We start from the raw sequence: 21,523 nt of genomic DNA on the forward strand, positions 1-21,523 counted from the left end.
CAGGACGGACCGGGCTGGATTCAGAGGAAGACACTCTTTTGTTGAAACCTTTGAGCAATTATGGAAAAACTGTATAATAACAAACCTTTAAAATGAAAAAAAAAAAAGGATGAAGCCCCAGACGCATCGTGTTTTTGAAGGCACAAAATAAATAAATCCCCCGTTGAGCTCAGAACTCGTCGTGACGCAGCGCCTCCCCAAAGTTGGTCACCTGACTCCCGACGAACACCGAGTACGAGTCCAGGATTTCCTCCTTGGTCAGTTTTCCGTCCTGGAGGAAGAGAGGAGGTGGAGAATGAGTCGTGGGGCGGCGGCACGCCGCGGGGCGGGGCGGGGGGGGGGCGGGGCAGCAACACGCCGTGGGGCGGGGCGTGGCACAGCGGGGCAGCAACACGCCGCGGGGCAGGGCGGGGCACAGCGGGGCAGCAACACGCCGCGGGGCGGGGCGGGGCACAGCGGGGCTCACCTGGTCGACGTCGGCCTCATGAATCAGGTGCTGAGCCTCCAGCGCCACGTGGTCCACGTCGGGGAAGATCCAGTCCAGGACTTCCTTCTGGTCCAGCTTCCCGTCTTTGTTCTGGTCGCGGTGCTCGGCGAATTGTGAGCGCTCCTGGTCGACCCATTCCGGCTCCTCCTCCCCGAGCTCCGGCGAGTAAACGTCACCTGCACACAGTCCGCCGCACGGTTTACCTCCCGGTCAGCGCCCGACGCTCGGCACTGCTCGGCCAACGCCGGCGTCTTTACCGATGTACTCGTCCAAGCTCAGGAAGCCGTCTTTGTTCTTGTCCATGTCCTCTATGGTTTCCTGCGAGAGCAAGAGGTCAGAGGTCAGAGGTCAGCCTCGAGCCGCCGCGTGACGCGGTGACGTCGTCAGCCTCACCTGCACCACGATGTCCTTCATGTGTCCGAACTCCTCGGGGTGGAGGAAGGCGGTGAGCTCGTCCTTGTCGGCCAGCTGATCCCCGTTCCGGTCGGCCACCTTGAAGCGCCGCTCGTCCCTCTCGATGATGGGGCGTCGTCGCTGCTGGCTCCCTTGGGGTCCTCTGAGGGAACCAATCAGAATTCAGCCAGGCCGACAGATCGAGCAAGGCATCAGGAAACAATCAGGAAACGATCGAGTGAAGAGAAAACCTACTGTCTCAAAACGCTGTTAGATAATCAATCAGGAAACATTAGAGAGAACTTCATAATGTCATCAATTGGTTTAAAAAAAAATCTGATGATTATTTAAACAAATAAATTAGGAAATAATCAGGTAAATAAAGGGGGGTATGATCAAGTTAAAAAAACTGGAATTAATCTGGTAATATATCAGGAAAACAGTAAAAATGATTAAATAATTTGTCAAAAAAAATCAGGTCAATGATTCAGATATAATCTGGCAATGAATCATGAAACAATCAGGTAATAAATCTGAAAAATATTTATCAGGAATAATTTGACAAATACTAAAATAAACGGGTAATTTTCACCAAATAATTGGTCATAAATCAAATTAATAAAATATGTTTATCGGAAAATGATCTGTAATAAAGAAGGAAGTGATGTAATAAAGCAGGAAGTGATGTGGTAATAATCAGGAAGTGATCTGGTAATACAGCAGGAAGTGATGTGGTAATAATCAGGAAGTGATCTGGTAATAAAGCAGGAAGTGATGTGCTAATAAAGCAGGAAGTGACGTGCTAATAAAGCAGGAAGTGATATGCTCGGAGCAGGGCAGCTGGTGTGGCTCAGCGGTACCCAGGAAGTGGCTGTAGGTGAAATCCCGGTACTCGTCCCAGCTGACCCGCCCGTCGCCGTTCTTGTCGAAGTCCTTCCAGTGGGTCTCCACGGTGTCGTAGATGTGTTTCCTCTGAACGTGCGCGATCCAGGCCTTCAGCTCCTCCGTGACCAAATCATTTTCATCGGCGTCGATTTTTTCCACGATGAAGCTGCGAAGAGACGGGAAGAGGAGAGTCGTCTGCTGACCAGAGACGAACCGGCAACGGATCATCCAGCTGTTGACCCAGGCGGGCGAGGCGTGACGCCGACTCACCCGAGTCGCGCTTGCTCTCCTCCGGGGACAGCTCGGTGAAGGCGCCGGCCTCGTCGTGCCCCAGGAAGGCCTCGTGGTCGAAGTCGAAGCTCTCCTGGTCGTTGTGCTCCAGAGGGCTGAGCGGCTCGTCGTGGTGAACCCGGTCCTTCTTGGTGGGCTTGCTGCTCCCGGAGACCACGCAGAAGACGAAGCACATGAGCAGCGGGCGGATCATGGTGGAGGCGGCGGCGGCGGTGGTGGAGAGTCCTGGAGCTGATTCACCGGGAAACCGGAAAAACTTCACTCAGAGGAAGCATCATCACTCCGAAACAATCTGTTTAATTATAAAGGCTGCAGCAGTCAGTCGTCTGCAGGCATGAATAAAGTCCGAGCCGGGAGGAGGCGGGTCAACCGGTTTGAGAGCGATTCAGTTAATTCAATTATCAGCGCGATCACTAAAAAAAATACCAAGAGGAGGAATCTCAGAGCCGAAAGAGATTTTTCTGAAACACTTGACATTTGGAGTCATGAGATATAATTAAGAAGTAATTTGTAGTACTCCTACTTTGACTAGTTTTTCCAGTTGCTCCACTGATTCACCTCAGATCCTGCACTGTGCTGCTGTCAGTGGTCGAAGTGATGAATTGCAAAATATTATATTGGATAGGTAGTTGTTGCTCTTTTGAGTAAGTTTTTAGATTTATACTTAAACTTTTAAAACAGTCTAGTGAATCTCAACTAATCAATATTCTACTTTTGGAGCTACTGAGGTAGGAATGAATGAATGAAAAAACATGTTACTATGATTATAAATCATTATTGAGTACTTTTTCTAAGAAGCTTTACTCACACTTCACTACAACTCGCATCACGAAGTTACTTTTGAAATTTAAATCCATAAATATGACATTTAAATCTACTGTTTTCTATTGTTTTGTTTGTGCGCTGACTCTAAAATCTTACTTTTTGTCTTTAAAGCTGAGAATGATCTCAGACCTAAAGACATCTCAGATTTCTTCTAGAATATGAAATGCGCAGATCCCTCATTTCCTCAGGAAGAGGTTCACTTAATTACTTACTTGTGTGTTTCCACAGTGAAGAAGAAACAAGACGAATCAACCTTTAGTTCGTCGTACTGACACACTGAAAATAGCTAGCTAAGACTTCCAACAAATTTTACCCATTTTATTATTTATTAAAACTTGAAATTCTACACATTTTATTAATCACCTCGTTTTTATGCATTTTCTTTATTTCCTTGTAAAGCCCTGTGAATCACCACCTGTCTGATTGCTGCTGTATAAATAAATCAGCCTTTCCTTCTAGTTTCTGCAGCATTAGTTAGTTACCTGGTTACCTGGTTATCTGGTTATCAAGGGTTTTAAACTAATGAAGAACGTGATGCTGTCATATCATCATGACCATATTTGGTAAAACAGAAAATGTGCATAAACACACGTTAAATTACAAATGACAAAGGTTTGGGTTAAAACTTTACCTGTGCGCGCGCTGCTTGTCCAACGTGTGTGTTTCAGTGCGTGCGTGTGTGATTTAGAAGAGCGCACCTGTCAGTCCCTCCCAGCGGCCAATCAGCGGCCGCCGCGCGCTCTGATTGGTCCACTTCGGGAGGGGGGCTGACGTCACCGGGCCGGGCGTCGCACCGCGACCCGATTGGTCCACTTCAGCGAGACGCTCCCGGCTCTCCGGCTGACGTCACCGCGCCGGGAGACGCACCGCGCTGCGATTGGTCGACGTCCGGACCGGGTCCAACCAGGGCGCCTCGTGCTGCCACGTCTCCGCGCGCCTTAAAACATAAACCAAAACCAAACAGCGAGGCGGATCCCTGCAGGCTGAGCAAACCCCAACTGTTTGTTATGCTGGAGGAACTTAATGCGCCGTGACAACGCTCTGCTCGTGCACGTTTCATACCCGCACGAGTCAAAGGAACAATCACAAATGTATTACATCATCTCCTTTATATCATAACTCTGTTCTATGAAATCTGTTTCAACATTTAAAAAAGGTCGAATTACAAATATTCACATTACAGAAATTAGGAAGTTTCTCTATTTATTTGATTTCAATAACTTCAAGGCACTTTTAAAGAGAGAGAGAGAAAAAAAAAAACAGAATTCCAACAAGCGCAAGCATAAAGGACAGAAAGGAAAAACTCCCTTTAAACAGAAACAAATCTGCAGAATCAGACTTCCTGTTTTCCCAGCCGACTGATGAAAGCTCTGCTTCCCGTTCTGGTTTCGGAGAACGCAGGAACCTCCATTACTCTGAGGCTTTTAAAGACATGATAAAAACTTTAAATTCTATTTAACAGCAAGCTAATGAAGAAGATGAACCCCTGGAGTGAAGCGGTTTCTCCACCGGGCTGCTGAAGCTCTTCATCCTCCCAGAGGGAATCAAACCGATGAACCTTTGACCCCGAGTCCACTTCTCTAACCTCTGGACACCCGCTGGAGATTTTTTTTCATTAGGTTTCTTTCTTGCACATAATTTCTACATTTGCTAAAAACAAAAAGCAATTTAGAAGCCGCTCTGGGAGGCGTTGCCACGGCAACCAGCTCACAGCAGAATCACACCGTTAAACACGAGGAGATCAGACTGGGTTTCATTCCAGCTGAAGCCAGAAAACATGTTTTTTATTTTTTTAAAAAAGCAACTTTACAGAGAAAATATTTGAGAAAGTGTCGACGTTGGAGAAAAAGTAATCTGATTACAGCGTGACCGCCCGGCTTTCACGTCTCTTTGTGTCCCTTCAGCAGCAGATCCATGTACGCTCCGGTCACCAAGCTCTGCGGAGAGACACCCAGCTGCTGCATCAGGTCCTCTGCCACCTGCACACACGTGCACGCACGCACGCACGTGCACGCACACACACACACACACACACACACACGTGAGCAAATCATGTCCGAAGCTGACGTTTAAGTCCTGCCTGGATGAAGCGGTGAAGCTGACCTGCTGCCCCTCCTCCACACTCTGCTCTGGGCGCATCACAACCTGCACACACACACACACACAGTTGAGAACATGTGTGTGTGTGTGTGTGTGTGTGTGTGTGTGTGTGTGTGTGTGTGTGTGTTACCTCCAGCTCCATGTAGTGTCCCAGTCCCTCCACTGAGTCCAGGTGAACTCTGGTCTGACCAATCAGGAAGAGCCGTCTCTCCTTCTTCACCTCACCTTTGACCCCAAGAGCATCTGCCAGCACAGCCTAAACACACACACACAGTTAGTGATGTGTCAGTGTGTCCCGCCATGGCGTGTGCAGTCGGAGCGCCACTGGAGGCTCTGCGGGTCGTTGGTTGGACTGATGGAGTACCGGGACAGTTTTGGTCCGTCGGTGTCCGGCCGCTCGTAGAAGATCAGCTGCCCCGACCCGTCCTAAAACACACCCACACACACACACCACCACACACACACACACACACACACACACACACACACACAGCTGAGTAGGCCTGAAGCGGCTGAAGGACGGTAGAGATCCAGCCGTACCATGAGGTCGCGCAGCTTCAGGCGTCCGCTGCTGCAGTTGAAGAAGGTGTCGTGCTGCCGGATGATGGAGCCCTCCGATTGGCTGAGCTGCGCGCCCTCTGGGCGAACTGCGCCACGTCGCTCACCTTGGCTTTGATCTCCACGTTGGACGGCATGCCGCTGCTGAGGAGCGGGGAAAGAGTCACGCTGAGTTCACAGCTTTTCCACAGGTATCAGGAGCAGAAACATCTCCAGGGACCAAAAACCAGGTTACTCATGTAACGCAGAGATTTAGACTAGAGCTATTTCTCGTTTTCAAAGCATTTTCAATGAAAATATGAGTTTTTGCAAACAGTTTTCTCCAGTTTCATCACAAGAATCAATGTTTTCACGTGAAACGTCGTATAAACGGGACCTTAAGTCCAGTAACAATGAGGCAGGACAACATCAGCACAGAAATCATAAAATTATGGTTTGAATTTCAGCTTTCTAGGCACAGAAACACGACATCAGCTTCTCGAGTGGATTCTCTTCAGCACAGCTTCTTCTCACTTCATTTCAGACGCAAATCGTCCACAGTGACCTACAGGAGGTTCGCATTTTGTTGCAAGATGATAAATTTAGCTATAATGTTGTGTTCTCAAATAAAGAATATAGAAACCAAACAACTGGGCCGTTTATCTCACTTGGTGCCTGTGTTATGTGAAAAGTTGAATATAAGATACAACAAAAGATAAATACATGGGAAACAGCAGGTACAGTAGCACAGAGAAGATCACATTACATTTAAATCTTAGTAACTCGGTGGCTTTATTACAGAACGAGACATTTTCATCTCAGGGTGTTTCTCTCTCTCTTTAACCATCCATCCATCCTCTACCGGTTATCCGGGCCGGATGCCCAGCCTTCCCTCTCCCGGGACACTCCCTCCAGCTCCTCCGGGAGATCTCCAGGCGTCCGCAGGCCGGCCGGGATTAATCTTTCTGAAATAATTCCCAAACCGTCTGCAGCTTGTGCTCCAAAACAAGGACGGCATCCCAAGTCACCAGCAAGCAGACTGCACTTAAAATTACATTTAATTATTCGCTGGGACAAGGAATCCGCGTGAAGGATAAATGAAGCTCTTCAGCAGTCTGGGAAATCCTTCAGGACCACACGATCTGTTTTAAACAAGACCGACTCCGCGACGAGCATCAGACCCTCTCTGAACCGCTCCGTCAGCGGGTTAACCGCAGCCGACGGAGCAGGATGCGTCGCAGACGGCTAGTAAGGAAGAAGGTGAAAATGAGAGCATGAATAAGGAAAACGAGGCTCTTCTGACCTGAATTCGTTTTTATGAAGCTGCTTGAGGATTGATTTTGCCGCGAAACACTACTTCCGGGACGGGGCAGCGGCGGGAAAGAAGGGAAGGACTTCCGGGTCAATTTGTATGTTTCCGGTTAGTCATTCGGCTATCTTCGTGCATCTCCGGCTCTTCGTGTGTTTCCGCTTTCTCCGGAGATACACGAAGGGAGCCGAGCGAAAAACCGAAGATTCAGAAGTAATTATGAGTCACAATAAATAAATAAATATATATATATATATATATATATATATATATATATATATATATATATATATATATTTTTTTTTTTTTTTTTTTTTAAGTAACGTCCCGTTTATTCATTCATGTTTAAATTTCTATTTGAAATTAAAAGAGGATAAATGTTTGGCAACAAGCAGAGTTTACTTTTCTCTTTATGCATTCAGTTTATCTATCAATTTTTATTGACTTAAAAGAGCATCATTCCTGTTTTTTGAATTTCAGAGTCAAATTTGGCTTATTTTAATATCTCATATGATTAGATAAAAGCAGAGTTTTTTTCTGGGTCAGTGGAGGCAAATAACAGAGAAAAGGTTTTCCACCAGCAAAGTGTACACTAGATTCAACACTACGAATGTAAATGATGATAGTAATAGTTCTGTTTATTAAAGAACATTTTAAATGTTAAATGCTTTTTCATTTACAGACTCATGTTATTGTCATTGGAAAAATAGAAACTAAATGCAGGTACATGGATACAGATTGAAGAAATAACCCTAAAATCTAAAATTTGTGTATATCTATGACCCCTAATAGTTTATGCTGACTTACTCCAGTATCTCTGTACGAAAAGGCCCTATTTAGACAAGAGCAAGTTGGATTACTAGTGCGGGTGACTGTCAACTATAAAACTACCAAATCCCTGGAGAAAATTGGCTGGGAGCCACTCTGGCTCCGGCATTGTTAATACTGTTGACCTTTAAAAAAGTGGCTCTGAGCACTGTAGTCATGTAAATGAACACAGAAAATGCAACAGAAGTTTCCCATTTCCACTTCAAATACACGTTCACTCAGGCTGCAGTTCCGCTAACGGCCACTAGATGGTACAGCAGCCCACTGACAGAATTGAAGTGAATTGAAAACCTTCAGGTTGAGTCAATTTCTACTTTGTTTTCATGAATATTCCGTCAACTCTTTGTGGGCGTGGCCTGTTTGTGACTGTTCTCATTGGTCAGCGCCGGCTGCCATCATGAAGTCATGGTGTCACTGACAGCGTTTCTCTTTATACACCTTATCCTCTGTTATGCACGCGCACACACACACACACACACACACATTTTAAACATGACGACATGGGGCTCAGCAGTTCGCCAATGCGCGCGCGCGTGCGCGCGCGCGCGCGTGTGTGTGTGTGTGTGTGTTCCTGTTTTGCTGACTTTGTGGGTTGTGACACCTGAGAGCCACGCTGCCCTTGGGGATCCAGCATACTTTGTGGGGACTCGACTACGTTTGACCTATTTTTAAGTTGTAGTTTTGTTACTGGGGTTAAAATGAGGTGAGGTTTGGGTACGAGGCAGGCAAGGCAACGCATCTTATTCCAGTTCTTCTGTAGTAGTGGGGACTGCTGTCTCTACAGTTCTAGTAGTATCCTAGTAATTCATTTTCAGTGACACCATGCCTTCAGGTCACATAGCTTGTGAGTTTTCAGTAAGTCTTCAGTAAATATCAATAATGTCCCCAGAAGGCATGAAAACAGAGGTGTGTGTATGTGTGGGGACAACAATGGAGGACACTGGACCGATAATCATCGTAAGGATGTTCTGGGATTAAGGTTAGTGTTGTAGTGGTTAGCAACTCATCCTCATAGCAAGAATGTCACTGGTTCAAGTCCAAGTCGGGCCTTTATTTGTGGAGTTTGCATGTTCTCCCTGGGCATGGGCTTCCTCCTGGTCACACGTCTTTTCCAGTTGTTTGGCTCGTTATGTGACATATATGAAGATTTGAAAATACATGGTACCTACCATGTGAGACCTCTAGATGTCACTGTAAAAAAAAAAAAAAAAAAAAAAAATCTAGCAGCCCACAACACTTGAGAGGTTAAGACGCGTCTTCAGGTCTGGCTGTCCGGCTCCAGGCTGGAGTAATGTCCTGGGCTCAGACTGCGGGTTACGGCTGGCTGTGAGGGGCGGGCCGGTGGTAAATAAGGCTGAACTTCCAGGAGTTACGGGTCTGGGGTGTGAGGTTTACCCTGGTGGTCACTCTTCACCCCCCAGGAGAGGATTGTGGGCTGGGAATGTATTACATCAGTGGAAAGGTCCCGCAAAGATAGTCCATCGGGTTGGTGTGTGTGTGTGTGTGTGTGTGTGTGTGAGTGCGTGTGTGAGTGTGCGTGAGTGTGTGGAGTGTGTGTGTGTGTGTGTGTGTGTGTGTGTGTGTGAGTGAGTGTGTGTGTGTGTGTTGCCTGGCATTACTGGGCAACGGACAGCATCATGGTAGAGAGAGAGAGAGAGAGAGAGAGAGAGAGGAGAGAGAGAGTGAGAGAGTGAGAGAGTGAGAGAGACAGAGAGAGACAGAGACAGAGAGAGAGAGAGAGGAGCAATGAGGAAAGAAGCCTGATGAAAGCAGATGAGCCGAGTCATGACGGACGGACTGGATCACGTCTGGTTCCAGGTCGGTCCCTGATCCAGGTGAACACAGAGGAACCGGGTTTCTCCTGGACTACATGGGATTCTCTCTCAATCAACTCGGACTCAATCAGAATCAACAGGCTTCTCTGGACCAGGAGGAACTTTGAGGATCCAGGTGGGACTAATTGGATCCAGGACTCTCTTGAATCAGGTGGACTCTCGTGTGCAGAGGGGACCTTGTGGATCAAGGGGGGAGGTTCTGGAACCATGGTCTTTCTAAGCCAGGTTGGACTTGTGAATTCCTGTGATTTGGTCTGGTCCAGCTGGACGGTATAATCCACATGAGACCCTGTGACTCAGGTGGAACTTCATGTTGATGCAGGTTTTAACTTGATTCAGCCGAGACTCTGTGGATCCTTGTTGACTGTCTGGTCTGGACTGACTCATGGTCCTGGTGGACTTCCTAGTCAAGCCAGTCTCTGTGGACTCCAGTGTCCTCGTGGATTATGAGGCTCCAGATGAATGTTGTAAATACAAGTAAGTTCTGTGGATCCAGGTAGACTCTGTGGATCCAGGTAGACTCTGTGGATCCAGGTGAACTCTGTGGTTCTTCTGAACTCTATAAAACCAGACGGGCTCTGCGGATCCCGGCGGACCTCATCATGACTGTGACGTATTCCAGTAAAGTGGCGAACGCCTCCTTCTTCAGCTTCCACCGGCTGCTGCTGCGCTGGAAAGGAAGCATCTACAAGCTCCTGTACCGCGAGTTCCTGCTGTTTGTGGTGCTCTACACCGTCCTCAGCGTGGTCTACAGGTCACACACACACACACACACACACAATGCAAAAGTACTTTCATGTCTTCATGTATTTAGTTTGTCTTACTTGGTGTGCCCTCTAGTGGCCACGAGAGGAGTAACAGCTTAACTTTGGCCATACGAATACAACAAACCAAATATTTTCAGCTTCGATCACTGAGTTGATGCACCATGTGGTGACTGCTTCAGGAACTGCAGCCGCCGTTCATGTTTTGGATCCTCTCTTTTTCAGATTTGTCCTCACGGGACACCAGAAGACGCTGTTCGAGAAACTCTCAATGTACTGCGACAAATACGCCGAGCAGATCCCCGTCACCTTCGTGCTCGGTATGAGGCCTTTGTCTCGCAGTCGTGCTTGAAAACATTCATTATTTAGAATAAAACTAGTTCTCTTTCTCTTGGAATCACATCTGGAATTTCACATAAACTTCTAGTAGCATAAAGCCTGCTCCACTTGTTGATATCCTCCCGGTTTTCAGGTCTCGGTCAGACAGGGTTAGGGTCAGGGGATCGAATGACTCAGACGAGTTGTGCTGTTATTAATAATCGCAGGTGGTGTGCAGCTAATATTAGTCCTGTGAGATCAGGGATTAGTCGGGACCCTGTGGAGGAGAAGATGTTTCTGCCTGAGCAGAGAGACGGACAGATGTGTGGAGGCGGGGCGAGCGCCGCTTCCCTCATTAGCGTGGCTGCTAATGGAAACAGATCATTAAAGAGCGCAGGAAGCTAAAAGCTCGATGAGTGTTTGTGTGGTTAATGTGTAGCAGTTTCCAGACTGCATCGATGGGTTCCTGGAGAGTTTAACCAGCATGGAAATAAACTTTCAAACCGTTTTCCTGTTAAAAATAACAAAAAGCACGACTGAACCTGTGTTTGTGTTTGAGGTTTCTATGTGACGCTTGTGGTGAACCGGTGGTGGAATCAGTTTGTGAACCTGCCCTGGCCGGACCGACTCATGTTCCAGATCTCCAGGTGCTTTCACCCTCCGGTCGGTCCGGTCCCGCCCTCTGAAGGCGCAGACAGGAAGTGCTCCATGCTCACGATGAACGGCACACATCGGTAATGTCTTCCTCCCTCGTCTCCTGCAGCTACGTTCAGGGTAAAGATGAATATGGCCGCCTGCTGCGTCGGACGCTGGTGCGTTACGTGAACCTGACCTCGCTCCTCATCTTCCGCTCCGTCAGCACCGCCGTCTGCAAGCGCTTCCCCACCATGGACCACGTGGTGGAGGCAGGTGGGCGCCCGCCCGGCGGCTGGTCCACGCCGTCCCGACCGGCTCCTCATTGGCCCGGCGATCTGTGTCTCCACCGGCAGGTTTCATGACCCCCGAGGAGAGGAAGGTCTTCGAGAACATCCGGTCCCCTCACCTGAAGTACTGGATTCCCGTCGTCTGGTTCTCCAACCTGGCGTCCAAAGCTCGACAGGAGGGGCGGATCCAGGACAGCATCGACCTGCAGAGTATCCTCAATGTAACCCTGAGCGCTCGGTTCGCGGTGTGTTAGGAGGAATAATCATGATTGGAGGCCACAGCACTGAAATCACCAGGGAAATGAAGCTTATTGTGTTTGTCTGCACTGCAGTTCGTTTCTGTGACGAGAAGTCTACGTTAATGCATCGCAGTCCCACAGGAAGTGAGATGGAAACGTAGCATCAGGAGCAAAAGTTCAACCAGACAAAGACCTAAGAGTCTGGGAAAAGAAGAGTAAAGCAGCAAATACTGTTTTCATTCGGACACAATTTTTGTCAGCATTGGTTGCCCTGAGGTTTGGAGTTCCTCAGGGCTCTATTCTAGATCCATTTCTACTTTTGTTAGCAACTGATTATTTACACAAATCTTTACTTTCGCTTTGGTTTCAAGATCTTTTCCTAAAAGACAGTTGGTGCTGAGTCAAAGGAGCTAACTGGAAAGGAACAGGTTGCATCATGTTACGAACATTATACTGGGAAAGCTGGGAGGACTCGGCTCTCTGCAGATTTTATCTCTCAGTAGATGAAAATGAACATTTCCTGACACTTTCAATGTTGTCCAGCTCACATTAGTTTGCAAAAGATTATTCTGAAAATTAAGCTTTAACATAATGCGCATGAAAACTGCTACAAGTGATTCCAAGCGACTGTATGGCCGTTTTCCAATAAGCCATATTTCTCTTATTTTTTGTATTCAGTACATTCGACAGTCCAGAAGACTATTTCTAAGGAATCCACTGAGATATTAATCAATTAATAAACTTAGACTGTTTTTATAGCTGAAAATGTTCAAAAATGTGCATTTTTCGACATAAAAGTGGCCTACCGACATATTTCCTGGATCTCATCTTTCCGAGTTAATGAGTCTTCCAGCACTCCCACTGTAATCAAGACTTGCTGGTTTTAAAGCTCTGATAACTGCAGCTCATCCCTCAGATCCGTAACCCGACACCACTCTGTCCGCTGAGACGATGCTTTGGGTTTCTCTCCTGAATGAATGGTAGTTTTGATGAGTGACGGTTTGTGTGCAGGAGATGAACCTGTTCAGGACGTGGTGCGCGACTCTCTTCGGCTACGACTGGGTGGGCATCCCTCTGGTCTACACGCAGGTCAGCCTCCCGGGGCACATCCGTCTCCGTTAGCATGTTTGGCTCGGATGCAGCTGGTGATAATCACATCACTGAGCATCACAGTAACCGAATCAGAGCTCCCACGCAGGCAGAGACGCTCAGCGCCGCCCTCTCTGTCCAGGTCGTCACTCTGGCCGTCTACACCTTTTTCTTCGCCTGTCTGATTGGCCGGCAGTTCCTGGACCCCGCCCGGGGTTACCAGGGTCACGACCTCGACCTGTACGTCCCCATCTTCACCCTGCTGCAGTTCTTCTTCTACGCTGGCTGGTTGAAGGTTTGATCGTCGCATCTTCTTCTACAGAAAGCTGGAACAATTCATTCAGATTTTATCTCATTTCCAGTAATTTTTTAATTGGACTTGTTGGTATTTCATCGTGTCGTTCTGTCAGGTTGCAGAACAGCTCATCAACCCATTGGAGAAGATGACGACGACTTCGAGGCAAACTGGATCATCGACAGAAACCTTCAGGTCTGCAGCCAAAGAGGCTCAAAATTCTGATTTCATCTGACTTTTCCACCAGAGTGAACACATTCTGCAGGTTTTTCACAGATCATTTCACAAGAGAAGTTTCTTTTCTTTGCGTTCAGTCTTGTAAATGTTGCGCTGAGCTACATGGACGGTCCGCAGGTGTCTCTGCTGGCGGTGGATGAGATGCACATGAACCTGCCACACATGACCAAAGACATGTACTGGAACGACTGTGACGCCCGGCCTCCGTACACGCTCGCCGCCGCCGACTACTGCATCCCGTCTTTCCTCGGATCCACCACGACATGGGGTCAGCCTCCGACGGCCGTCTCTCTCTTCAAAACAAGCTGCACTGTGTGAAAATGCCAGCTTGAAACATGAAATAAGTCCGTTACCTGCACTACTTGCACACCAGGGGGTGCAGTGAGTCACCTGACTGGGTTCAGATAAAGAAGAAGTAAAATGTCCAGTTAGTTGATGCACAAGCTGTTCACTAAAACGACGTTACTGTGTTTTCCTGGAGAACTTTCATCGAAGTTTCGGAATGAGAAAGTTGTCCTGAATGTCTCTCTTAGACTCTCGGACATCCTGCAGTTCGATGAGAGCGACGTCTCCGACAGTCGACCGCAGCAGCTTGACACAGTTCTGACTCGACGACAAGAGTCTGTAAGAATTCTACACACACACTTGTTTATTGTGAAATATTAACATTGGGGTTCAGAGATTTTATAGCAGATTTTGCAATACCAGAAAGCTGGCTACATTTTGATGGGATGAACATTTCCAGAGCTGCTGTCTCTCTGTTGGGATGAGCACTGGCGTCTCTATATGCCCGTTCTTCTTACTGATCTCCCTGGCTCCTCTTGGCTTTGCCGTTTCCAGGTTTTGGGTCGAGTCCGCCGGCTGCTCAGCGTTCAGGAGCCTCCTGAGCTCCGACCTCCCCGACCCATCTTGAAGCGCCACAGCAGCGACGCCACCGGCAGCTTCTTCCCAGACTTCAGGTTTGGTTGTGATTGAAGAATGAAAGGTTTGAATGATGTAGATGAAGGTGAGCGGCTTCTTCTAAACAAACCCCTGGTTGTAATCTGTGTCAGGGTTAACGCGTGTCCAGATGACGTGGCTCCGCCCCCTGCCTTGGCGGTGCCGCCGTCCTCCATGGACACCCTGTCCACCCTGAAGGAGGTGAGCAGTAACCTGCCCTCGCCCGAAGACTCGCCCTCCCTGGTGTTCCCTCGGTTCGTCGTCAGCCCGCCGCTGACAGCAGACGCCCGCCGCAATGCCGACCCCTCTGGGAAACACCTCAACGGTCTGGATCCGGCCTGCACTCCCACCCCGACCGACGAGGCTCCAGGCCTGGAAACACCAAGGTGCCTTCCACCATCGAGACCCTCAGATTCACACCTTGTATCAAACTACTTCAGTTAAACAAAGACCCTGATTTTGAAATCTCACCGGTTTCCTCTAAGGTGACCCACTCTCCATATTTCCAGGGCCGGATCTTCGGTTTGTTGTTCTCCAACTCAGCTGGGGCCCAAAGAGTTTCGGTGGACGACCCTCAACAACCAGTGTCGCCCCCTGCCTCGTCCACGGGGGCGTCAGTTCTCCCTGCAGTTCTCCAGGCAGTCGTCCAAGGGGTCGGTCCGCAGCCTGCCCAGTCCGAAGGGCCTGGGCCGGAGGAGGCGGGGCCTGGCTCGGTTCCAGTCCCGCCGGTCGCCGGGACCCTCCGCGGACACCCTGCAGCTGCCCGAACCGGACTACGACCACGACTTCCAGGGAACGGCCGACGACGTGGAGAAGGCAGAAACCAACGGCGGCGAGGAAATCCCAAACAACAACAACGTTCAGTCGCAGAGTTCGGAACAAAAGCGAGACGAAGGTTAAAATCGTCTTATAGGAAGAAGGATGTCAGAGAAAACATCAACAGGTCCTTCATTATGTCAGCTCAAAGTGACTTTCAGATCATCCGAAACACGAAAAGCTTGAAAAGCTGCACTGGCAAACATTTAAAATGTATTTCAGAAAGTAGTCTGTTTTTATTTGGATTATTTATTTACTTTGATACTGAATATTAATTCATCATGAAACATTTCAACATTTTTATAGTTTCTCTTGTGTTTGCTGAAGGTACAAACAGGAGTGAGTTAACTTCCTGCATGAGCTGCAGGTTTAAACCGTCCAAAATAGAAAAAGATGTGAGATGCAGTCCGTTAAAGCTGAGCAGACGCTCCACAGAACACAAACCTTTCTGGAAATGACTCTCAACCCACATTTCAAGACAAGCTTCCAGCATTTATTGGTTAAACAAAGAAATCGACTCCCAGTCATGTCTTTCTGGGAGCCATCTAGTGGTCATTTGTGGAAGTGCAGCACTCATCACCTTTCAAATTGAGTTGCAGAACAAAGTCTTTGTTCTTTTAGAGGTTATTGATTGTCTTTAGTCAATTGGATTCAAGCGTGAACTGTCAACAAAACCCACTAAAACTTCTTCTTTTAATAAAAATGTTGACCAATGTGGTTTCTTTCTACGTGTGATTTAGCAGTTAGTTTAGCTTTGATGTGGGAAACGTGTCGATAAAGTATCATTTAGAGAGAGATAAAGACTTCTCCCCCACAGAACAAAAAAACAAAGACATATCTACAATCATGGTAAAAATATGTTATATTGTTTAACCACTATGACATTATTCCTTGAACTGAAGGTTTTCGGCCCCGGTCGGTGCTGACTGGCAGCTCACTGCTCCGCCGGTTGTCTCACACGAGCCAGCCCGACTCGGTCCTGCCCTCGGTCGAAGATGCTGTAGTACTGCCTCAGAAACACATCTCCCAGAATCCACAGCGGGCCCTCGGGGGTCATGATGTCGTTGGCCTGGAAGCCGCTGAAGCAGAACTCCCGGCCGTTGAACACGTCCTGAAGACGACGAGAGAAGACGAGTCTGTGTGTTTTCAAGACGTCAACATTCATTGTAGCTGGCTGATCTGGTCCAAAAGCTAAAGATGAAAAAATGAAAGGATGAAAGTTGTGGACCTTCCGGACGTATTGCTGAGCGCTCAGTGTGTATTCCTGCCCACCCAGAACGAAGGTCACGTGAGGCAAACTGGACAACCGCGCACAATCGATGACAAACTGAAACACACAATGACTTTATTCATTCAGCAAACTGTTTCCACAAATTCCCAAAGGAGATAAAAAAAGAAGAAATTTACAACCACGTGACGACAAACAACCGCTGAACGTGTTCAAGCACGACATCAACGAACCTCGCCGATGTTGGTGGGCGTGGCTCGATCAGGTGGTGGAGGGCGACGGTCTCATTGGTCGGCGCGGCGATGAGGGAGGTCCCGGTGTCGATGATGGCCGGACAGCCGTGAGGACAGAGCGAGTTCACGCCCTGAACCGACACGCTGGAACAACAACAACACACACACAGGGAGCTTTGAGAGGTTTCCTGAACTCACCCGTTTTTTGGAAGTTTAGGCAAAGTTCATCCTCTCCCGAGTTCTCCACCTGTCCATCTTGATCTGCCAGTATCCTTTGTCAGTGACAGGCAGCCAGTTGATTGGCTCGACGTACAGCGACTCGTCCGTCCCACCGAGCAGCAGCTCCCCCTCGACTGGAGCCATCTGCTGAACTGCACGAAGGAAAACCGGTTCAGTCAAACCGAGGAGGCGCCGCTCGCCCCTGAAACCACCGCCTGGATTGACCTGCTGATGTAGAAAGAGAACACGGGCTCCTCCACGATCTCCTGAACCATTAAGTTGTCAAAGACAGGGTTTCCGAGGATCTCAGCCAGTCTTGGGTAAGCGAGGCCCAGAACGCCGTCAAACTTTGCCAACAGGAACGAGGATCCGGGTTCGTACACGGACTCGCCGAACTCCTGGTTCAAGATGGTCATACCGCCGATCTGGGAGAGATTTGAAACCATCAGACCGTTTCCCAAAAACAGTTTGGTTGGAAAATCGAGGTCTGAGAGTGTGTGTGGACCTCCAGAGTGTCTCTGGCCGTCACTCCCAGAAGGTGTCCCGATCCGTAGTGAATCCCGAACTGCCGCCCGTCGTGATGAAACGTTGAGGAATCGAACGCTCTGAAGCGATGATGCACCGCTGCAAACACACAAAACACACCACGTTTCTATCGGATTACATTTCTGATTTAATATAAACTTCACTTTTCTGGATCTTTGCCCCCAAAAGTGAGAGAAGACTCTTTTAACCCAGACTCAGCGGTCGTAAACTTCTGATCACCCTGTGGAGCGCGACCGAGTCATAATGACCCGACCCACAGACACTCTCAGATACACACTGAGTGAGTGTGTGTGTGTGGTGTTGTGTGTGTGTGTGTGTGTGTGTGTGTGTGTGTGTGTGTGTGTGGTTAATGTACCGCAGGTCTAGCTGACACAGTACGTTGATGGAACCCACAGGTCGGCCGATCCGGTGTCCAGAACCACGAGAAGTTCTGACCAGGGGTCCCGAGCCGGATCTCCCCAAAGTACTCAGTCTGAAACACAGCCGGACTCCAGTCAGCGGGGAGGCGGGAAAAATCACACACTAATCCATCATCATATATAAACACAAGATATTATTCAATGTAGAAAAGTGAGTTTGCACTAATTATCCTAAAAAAAAAAAAAAAAATGAAATAAAGTGATCTAACTGAGAATTTTATTGAAAAAAACCTTTCTGTAAATCTGCGGCACCATCTGGTGGTGGGACCAAGAATAACAAGAAGCCCATGTTATATTAGCAAAAGATAAAACACACTGAAATGACGGACAAAAAGCATTACAGCATCAACATTTGCAAAATTTTGCACTGTTGTAAAAGAAAGTTACTATCATATCAATCGATTCTAAATGCTAGAACTGTCATTATTGAAATATTCGCACAACAGCTCCACCTTGTGGTGAGATCTGCAGCAGTGAAACATTTTTGACTGACAGACAGATTAATTGATAAATTAATAGAAATATATTAATTGATAAATGTTTTACATCCATGTAGTTGTAGATCCTCTCGCTGGAGCGTCCGAGCCGGAGCGACATGGTGCCGGGTGGGAAACACCGAGCGTAGCGCCTGTTAAATGCGGCGGGGTGATGCTCCTTCAGGAAGTCCTCCAGCGCACCGGCGGCTCGCAGCTGCGTACGAATCGAACGCACCTGCTTGAGGGGAACCCTGAAGTGCGCCGGGGGATAAGGATATGTTCAAATAAATTTAAATACGTGCTTCAAGGTTCAAATTCACAAAATTATGTATTATTTAGATTTATAAAAAAAAAAACAAAAATATTCACAAAGCAGTGGTTTTTTTTTTAATTAAAACTTAGTTTCAGTATCTTGCCACTTGTTGGTTGCAGCGCCTCCTGCTGGTCGGAAAAGGTTTTTCCTCACCTGACCAGAGCGAAGCTGCTCCAGGTCCACAACAGCAACAACAACAGCTTCAGCATGATGCCGCTCCGACTGTTCCTCTGCTCCGCTCAGCTGTTCTTCTGTACGACTGTTTGACTGTTAAGCGTTTATCTGTCCATAGGTTCGACTGTACCCTCGTCCGGTTGCTCTTCTGTGTGTCTGTTTGTCTGTTCTCTGCTCTCTGGATTAAAAAAACCTGCAGAGAAACTTTATCAGAGAAAACTTGCAGCTCTGATTGGAGAGAAAGGGAAAAAAACCCAAACTCCTCCTGGGCTCCAAATGATGCAACAGACACCAGTAAATATTAAATAGTTCATTAAAGAAGTCACTGCAGGATTTTCAGGACTTTGAAAGTTTCATTGGGTCTGAATGAGATGAAATGTTATATTTTAGTTATTTGCCAGTATAGTGGTGACGTGTTTTAATACATCAAAATCATGTTAATCCTTAAACTTTCATGTTTTAAATGACTGAAAACTGACAAATTTAATTTTTTTTATTTGGAGTTATTAACATCTTAAACCTTTTGAATATGTAAAATAATACTTCTTTTTAATTTTTATTTAGCGGCCCTGTTTGTGTTGGTGCAGTGCCCTCGGTCTGTTTGTGTAACTCTCATGTTGACCGTTTCAGGTCTCAGTGACTCCGACCGGAACGCAGACATAAAGGTCAACCTGCAGCAGCGAGCTAACACGGCTAGCGTGGATATTTAGCACCATCAGCTGTGAAGTCAGTCAAATCTGCAAATGTTAAAAAGACATGCGAGAAATGCTTGCGAGGTTGTCGGAAATAGACGGAAGTTTCAGAGAATGCAAGTTCTTCTCCAAATCAAATGGACTTGCAAGAACTTTTACTCCACTATCGTCTGCATACAGGGAGAATGTCCAGCAGACACTGCAGCCGCTTCACTTTTTCCATGTAACTTAATGTTACAGTTCACGTTGAGTCCGTTTTCCACTGATTGTCGTTAAGATGTTTCCAAAACTTTACTAGAGTCCTCCTGTGGCAAACTCCTGTTGATGGACAGGATATGGAAAGGCAGATGGCTATCTGTGTTAAGCTTCAGCCCTAAACCTTTTCAGTCAAATAACACGTAAACCATATAATATATATAATATATATATATATATATATATATATATATAATATTTACACACAGTGGTATGAAAAAGTTTGCCAGCTCATTTTCTGATCTGATCATTTTCCTTTGTAAATCACGGTTGTTCGGATCAGCACTTTCAGTTAAATACATCAAATAGCAGACAAACGCAGTGATTTTTGAGAAGTGAAATGAAGTTTTTAGGATTAACAGAAAGACTGCAATAATTATTTAAAAGTAGGCAGGTGCATAAATTTGGGCACAACAGAAAAATATCAATATTTAGCAGATCCTCCTTTAGCAGGAATAACAGCCTCTAAACGCTTCCTGTAGCTTCCAGCGAGGGCCTGGATTCTGGCTGAAGGCATTTTTGACCTTTCGTCTTCAGAAAACATCTCCAGTTCAGTCAGAGTTGATGGTTTCCCAGCATGGACAGCCTGCTTTAAATCACACCACAGATTTTCAGGAACATTCGGGTCTGGGGACTGAGACGGCCGTTCCAGAACCTTCTAATTGTTCCTCTGCATGAACGCATGTTGTCGTGCTGAAGTATCCAGCCCGGCGCAACTTCAACTTCGAGTCTGGAACATTGTTCGACACTGACTGGAATCTATGCCACCTTCAAACTTACCAGACTGCCAGTACCTGCACTGGCCACACAGCCCCACAGCATGATGGGACCGCCAACACGTTACTGTGGCGAGCAAGTGTTTGTCTTGGAATGCTGTGGGTGGAGTTTGACCGTTCTCACCATCCTTCGCCTCTACTCAACACAGATTTTTCTTGGCCTGCCACTCTGGGCTTTAACTGCAGCTGTCCTCTGCTCTTCTATTTCCTCAGTGTTTTCCTCACAGTGGAAACTAACAGCTTAAATCTCTGAGCCAGCTTTCTGTATCCTTCCCCCGAACCATGATGCTGAACAGTCTTTGTTTTCAGCTCATTTGAGAGTTGTTCTGAGGCTCCCATGTTGGAGAAATACTTCCGACTGGCCACCTGAAATACCCTTTCTCGTGATTGGCTTCACCTGTGTATGGAGGTCAAGGGTCAATGAGCTTACCAAACAGGACTCATAAAAAAAATCTTGAAAATGATCAGGGGTGCCCAAACTTTTTCATACCACTGTATGTGGTGTGTCTTACCTGCCTTGTACTTTTCTGTTTATTTTGCACTATGACCGAAATAAATCTATAATCTACAAAAAGGGTCTGACAGCTGAAACCAAGTCGAAGACATTGTCCGCAGATCTTCAAACATGATATTTTTTGAGGACAGATCTGGGATAAAGTTTCCCTCAGTGCTGCATTGACTTTAAAAACGCTTTAAAGCTGTAAAGATTTGTGTTTAGTTAATAAAAATGGCTAAAACTGCATCATTGTGAGACAGGTGCTGAGTGAATTTAAGAACTGGAGACTTCTGGGATTATCCAATAAACACTTTCAGGACTTTAAGGTTTGAATGTTATAAAGCAGCAGCACCAGCTAGTGGGCCGATATGAAAACTACAACTTGACGTTTGACCATCATCAACATTTGCATTCTTAACTGAGGTTATTTTAAAGTTAGTTGTAATGAAAATGATCACATGAGCTCATTGTTCAGTGAATTCATCCACAGAAACATTTAGCAGCCATTCATGTTTGAAAGTCAAAACAAAAACAGATCATCTGACGAGGACTCACTCTTTATTTCAGTAAACAAAACGAACAAAAC

At 47.0% G+C, this 21,523-nt stretch overlaps 3 protein-coding genes and 1 long non-coding RNA gene across 4 annotated transcripts; 1 reads left to right on the top strand and 3 right to left on the bottom strand.

The window, feature by feature from the left end:
* Window positions 1–71: 71 nt before the first annotated feature.
* On the bottom strand, window positions 72–3,549 carry LOC115404058 (calumenin-A-like). Its single transcript, XM_030113196.1, has 8 exons — window positions 3,513–3,549; window positions 2,032–2,287; window positions 1,741–1,931; window positions 1,136–1,138; window positions 881–1,041; window positions 745–805; window positions 467–663; window positions 72–271 (listed from the first exon to the last, which is right to left on the bottom strand). Exons 2-8 carry the CDS (start codon window positions 2,247–2,249, stop codon window positions 170–172), a joined length of 933 nt encoding a protein of 310 aa, XP_029969056.1. The 5' UTR covers window positions 2,250–2,287; window positions 3,513–3,549; the 3' UTR covers window positions 72–169.
* Window positions 3,550–4,571: 1,022 nt separating this feature from the next.
* LOC115404059 (uncharacterized) lies at window positions 4,572–5,246 on the bottom strand. The gene is made up of 3 exons (XR_003933293.1): window positions 5,112–5,246; window positions 4,985–5,026; window positions 4,572–4,860 (listed from the first exon to the last, which is right to left on the bottom strand). It is a non-coding gene; the product is annotated as an uncharacterized LOC115404059 (long non-coding RNA).
* A 4,846-nt stretch (window positions 5,247–10,092) lies between these two features.
* On the top strand, window positions 10,093–15,194 carry LOC115404617 (bestrophin-3-like). Its single transcript, XM_030114023.1, is given in 14 exon segments — window positions 10,093–10,244; window positions 10,480–10,574; window positions 11,132–11,219; window positions 11,336–11,481; window positions 11,562–11,716; window positions 12,746–12,823; window positions 12,966–13,118; window positions 13,234–13,255; window positions 13,258–13,313; window positions 13,473–13,627; window positions 13,889–13,979; window positions 14,196–14,314; window positions 14,408–14,680; window positions 14,804–15,194. Coding segments are annotated over 14 exon segments (1,974 nt in total).
* Window positions 15,195–16,044: 850 nt separating this feature from the next.
* On the bottom strand, window positions 16,045–18,753 carry LOC115404030 (cathepsin E-like). Its single transcript, XM_030113166.1, is given in 11 exon segments — window positions 16,045–16,221; window positions 16,339–16,437; window positions 16,572–16,597; window positions 16,600–16,715; window positions 16,819–16,934; window positions 17,003–17,215; window positions 17,296–17,414; window positions 17,692–17,760; window positions 17,763–17,808; window positions 18,302–18,482; window positions 18,698–18,753. Coding segments are annotated over 11 exon segments (1,218 nt in total).
* Window positions 18,754–21,523: the final 2,770 nt, after the last annotated feature.

Source organism: Salarias fasciatus, chromosome 17, assembly GCF_902148845.1.
Source record: "Salarias fasciatus chromosome 17, fSalaFa1.1, whole genome shotgun sequence".
NCBI lineage: Eukaryota > Metazoa > Chordata > Actinopteri > Blenniiformes > Blenniidae > Salarias > Salarias fasciatus.

Excerpts from the sequence above, each read along its gene's own strand:
- LOC115404058 (XM_030113196.1), bottom strand. The coding sequence starts at position 2,249 with ATGATCCGCCCGCTGCTCATGTGCTTCGTCTTCTGCGTGGTCTCCGGG. Across the intron at positions 664-744 it reads GAGCTTGGACGAGTACATCG|GTGACGTTTACTCGCCGGAG; the intron begins GTAAAGACGCCG and ends GACTGTGTGCAG. Across the intron at positions 272-466 it reads ATGAGGCCGACGTCGACCAG|GACGGAAAACTGACCAAGGA; the intron begins GTGAGCCCCGCT and ends CTCTTCCTCCAG.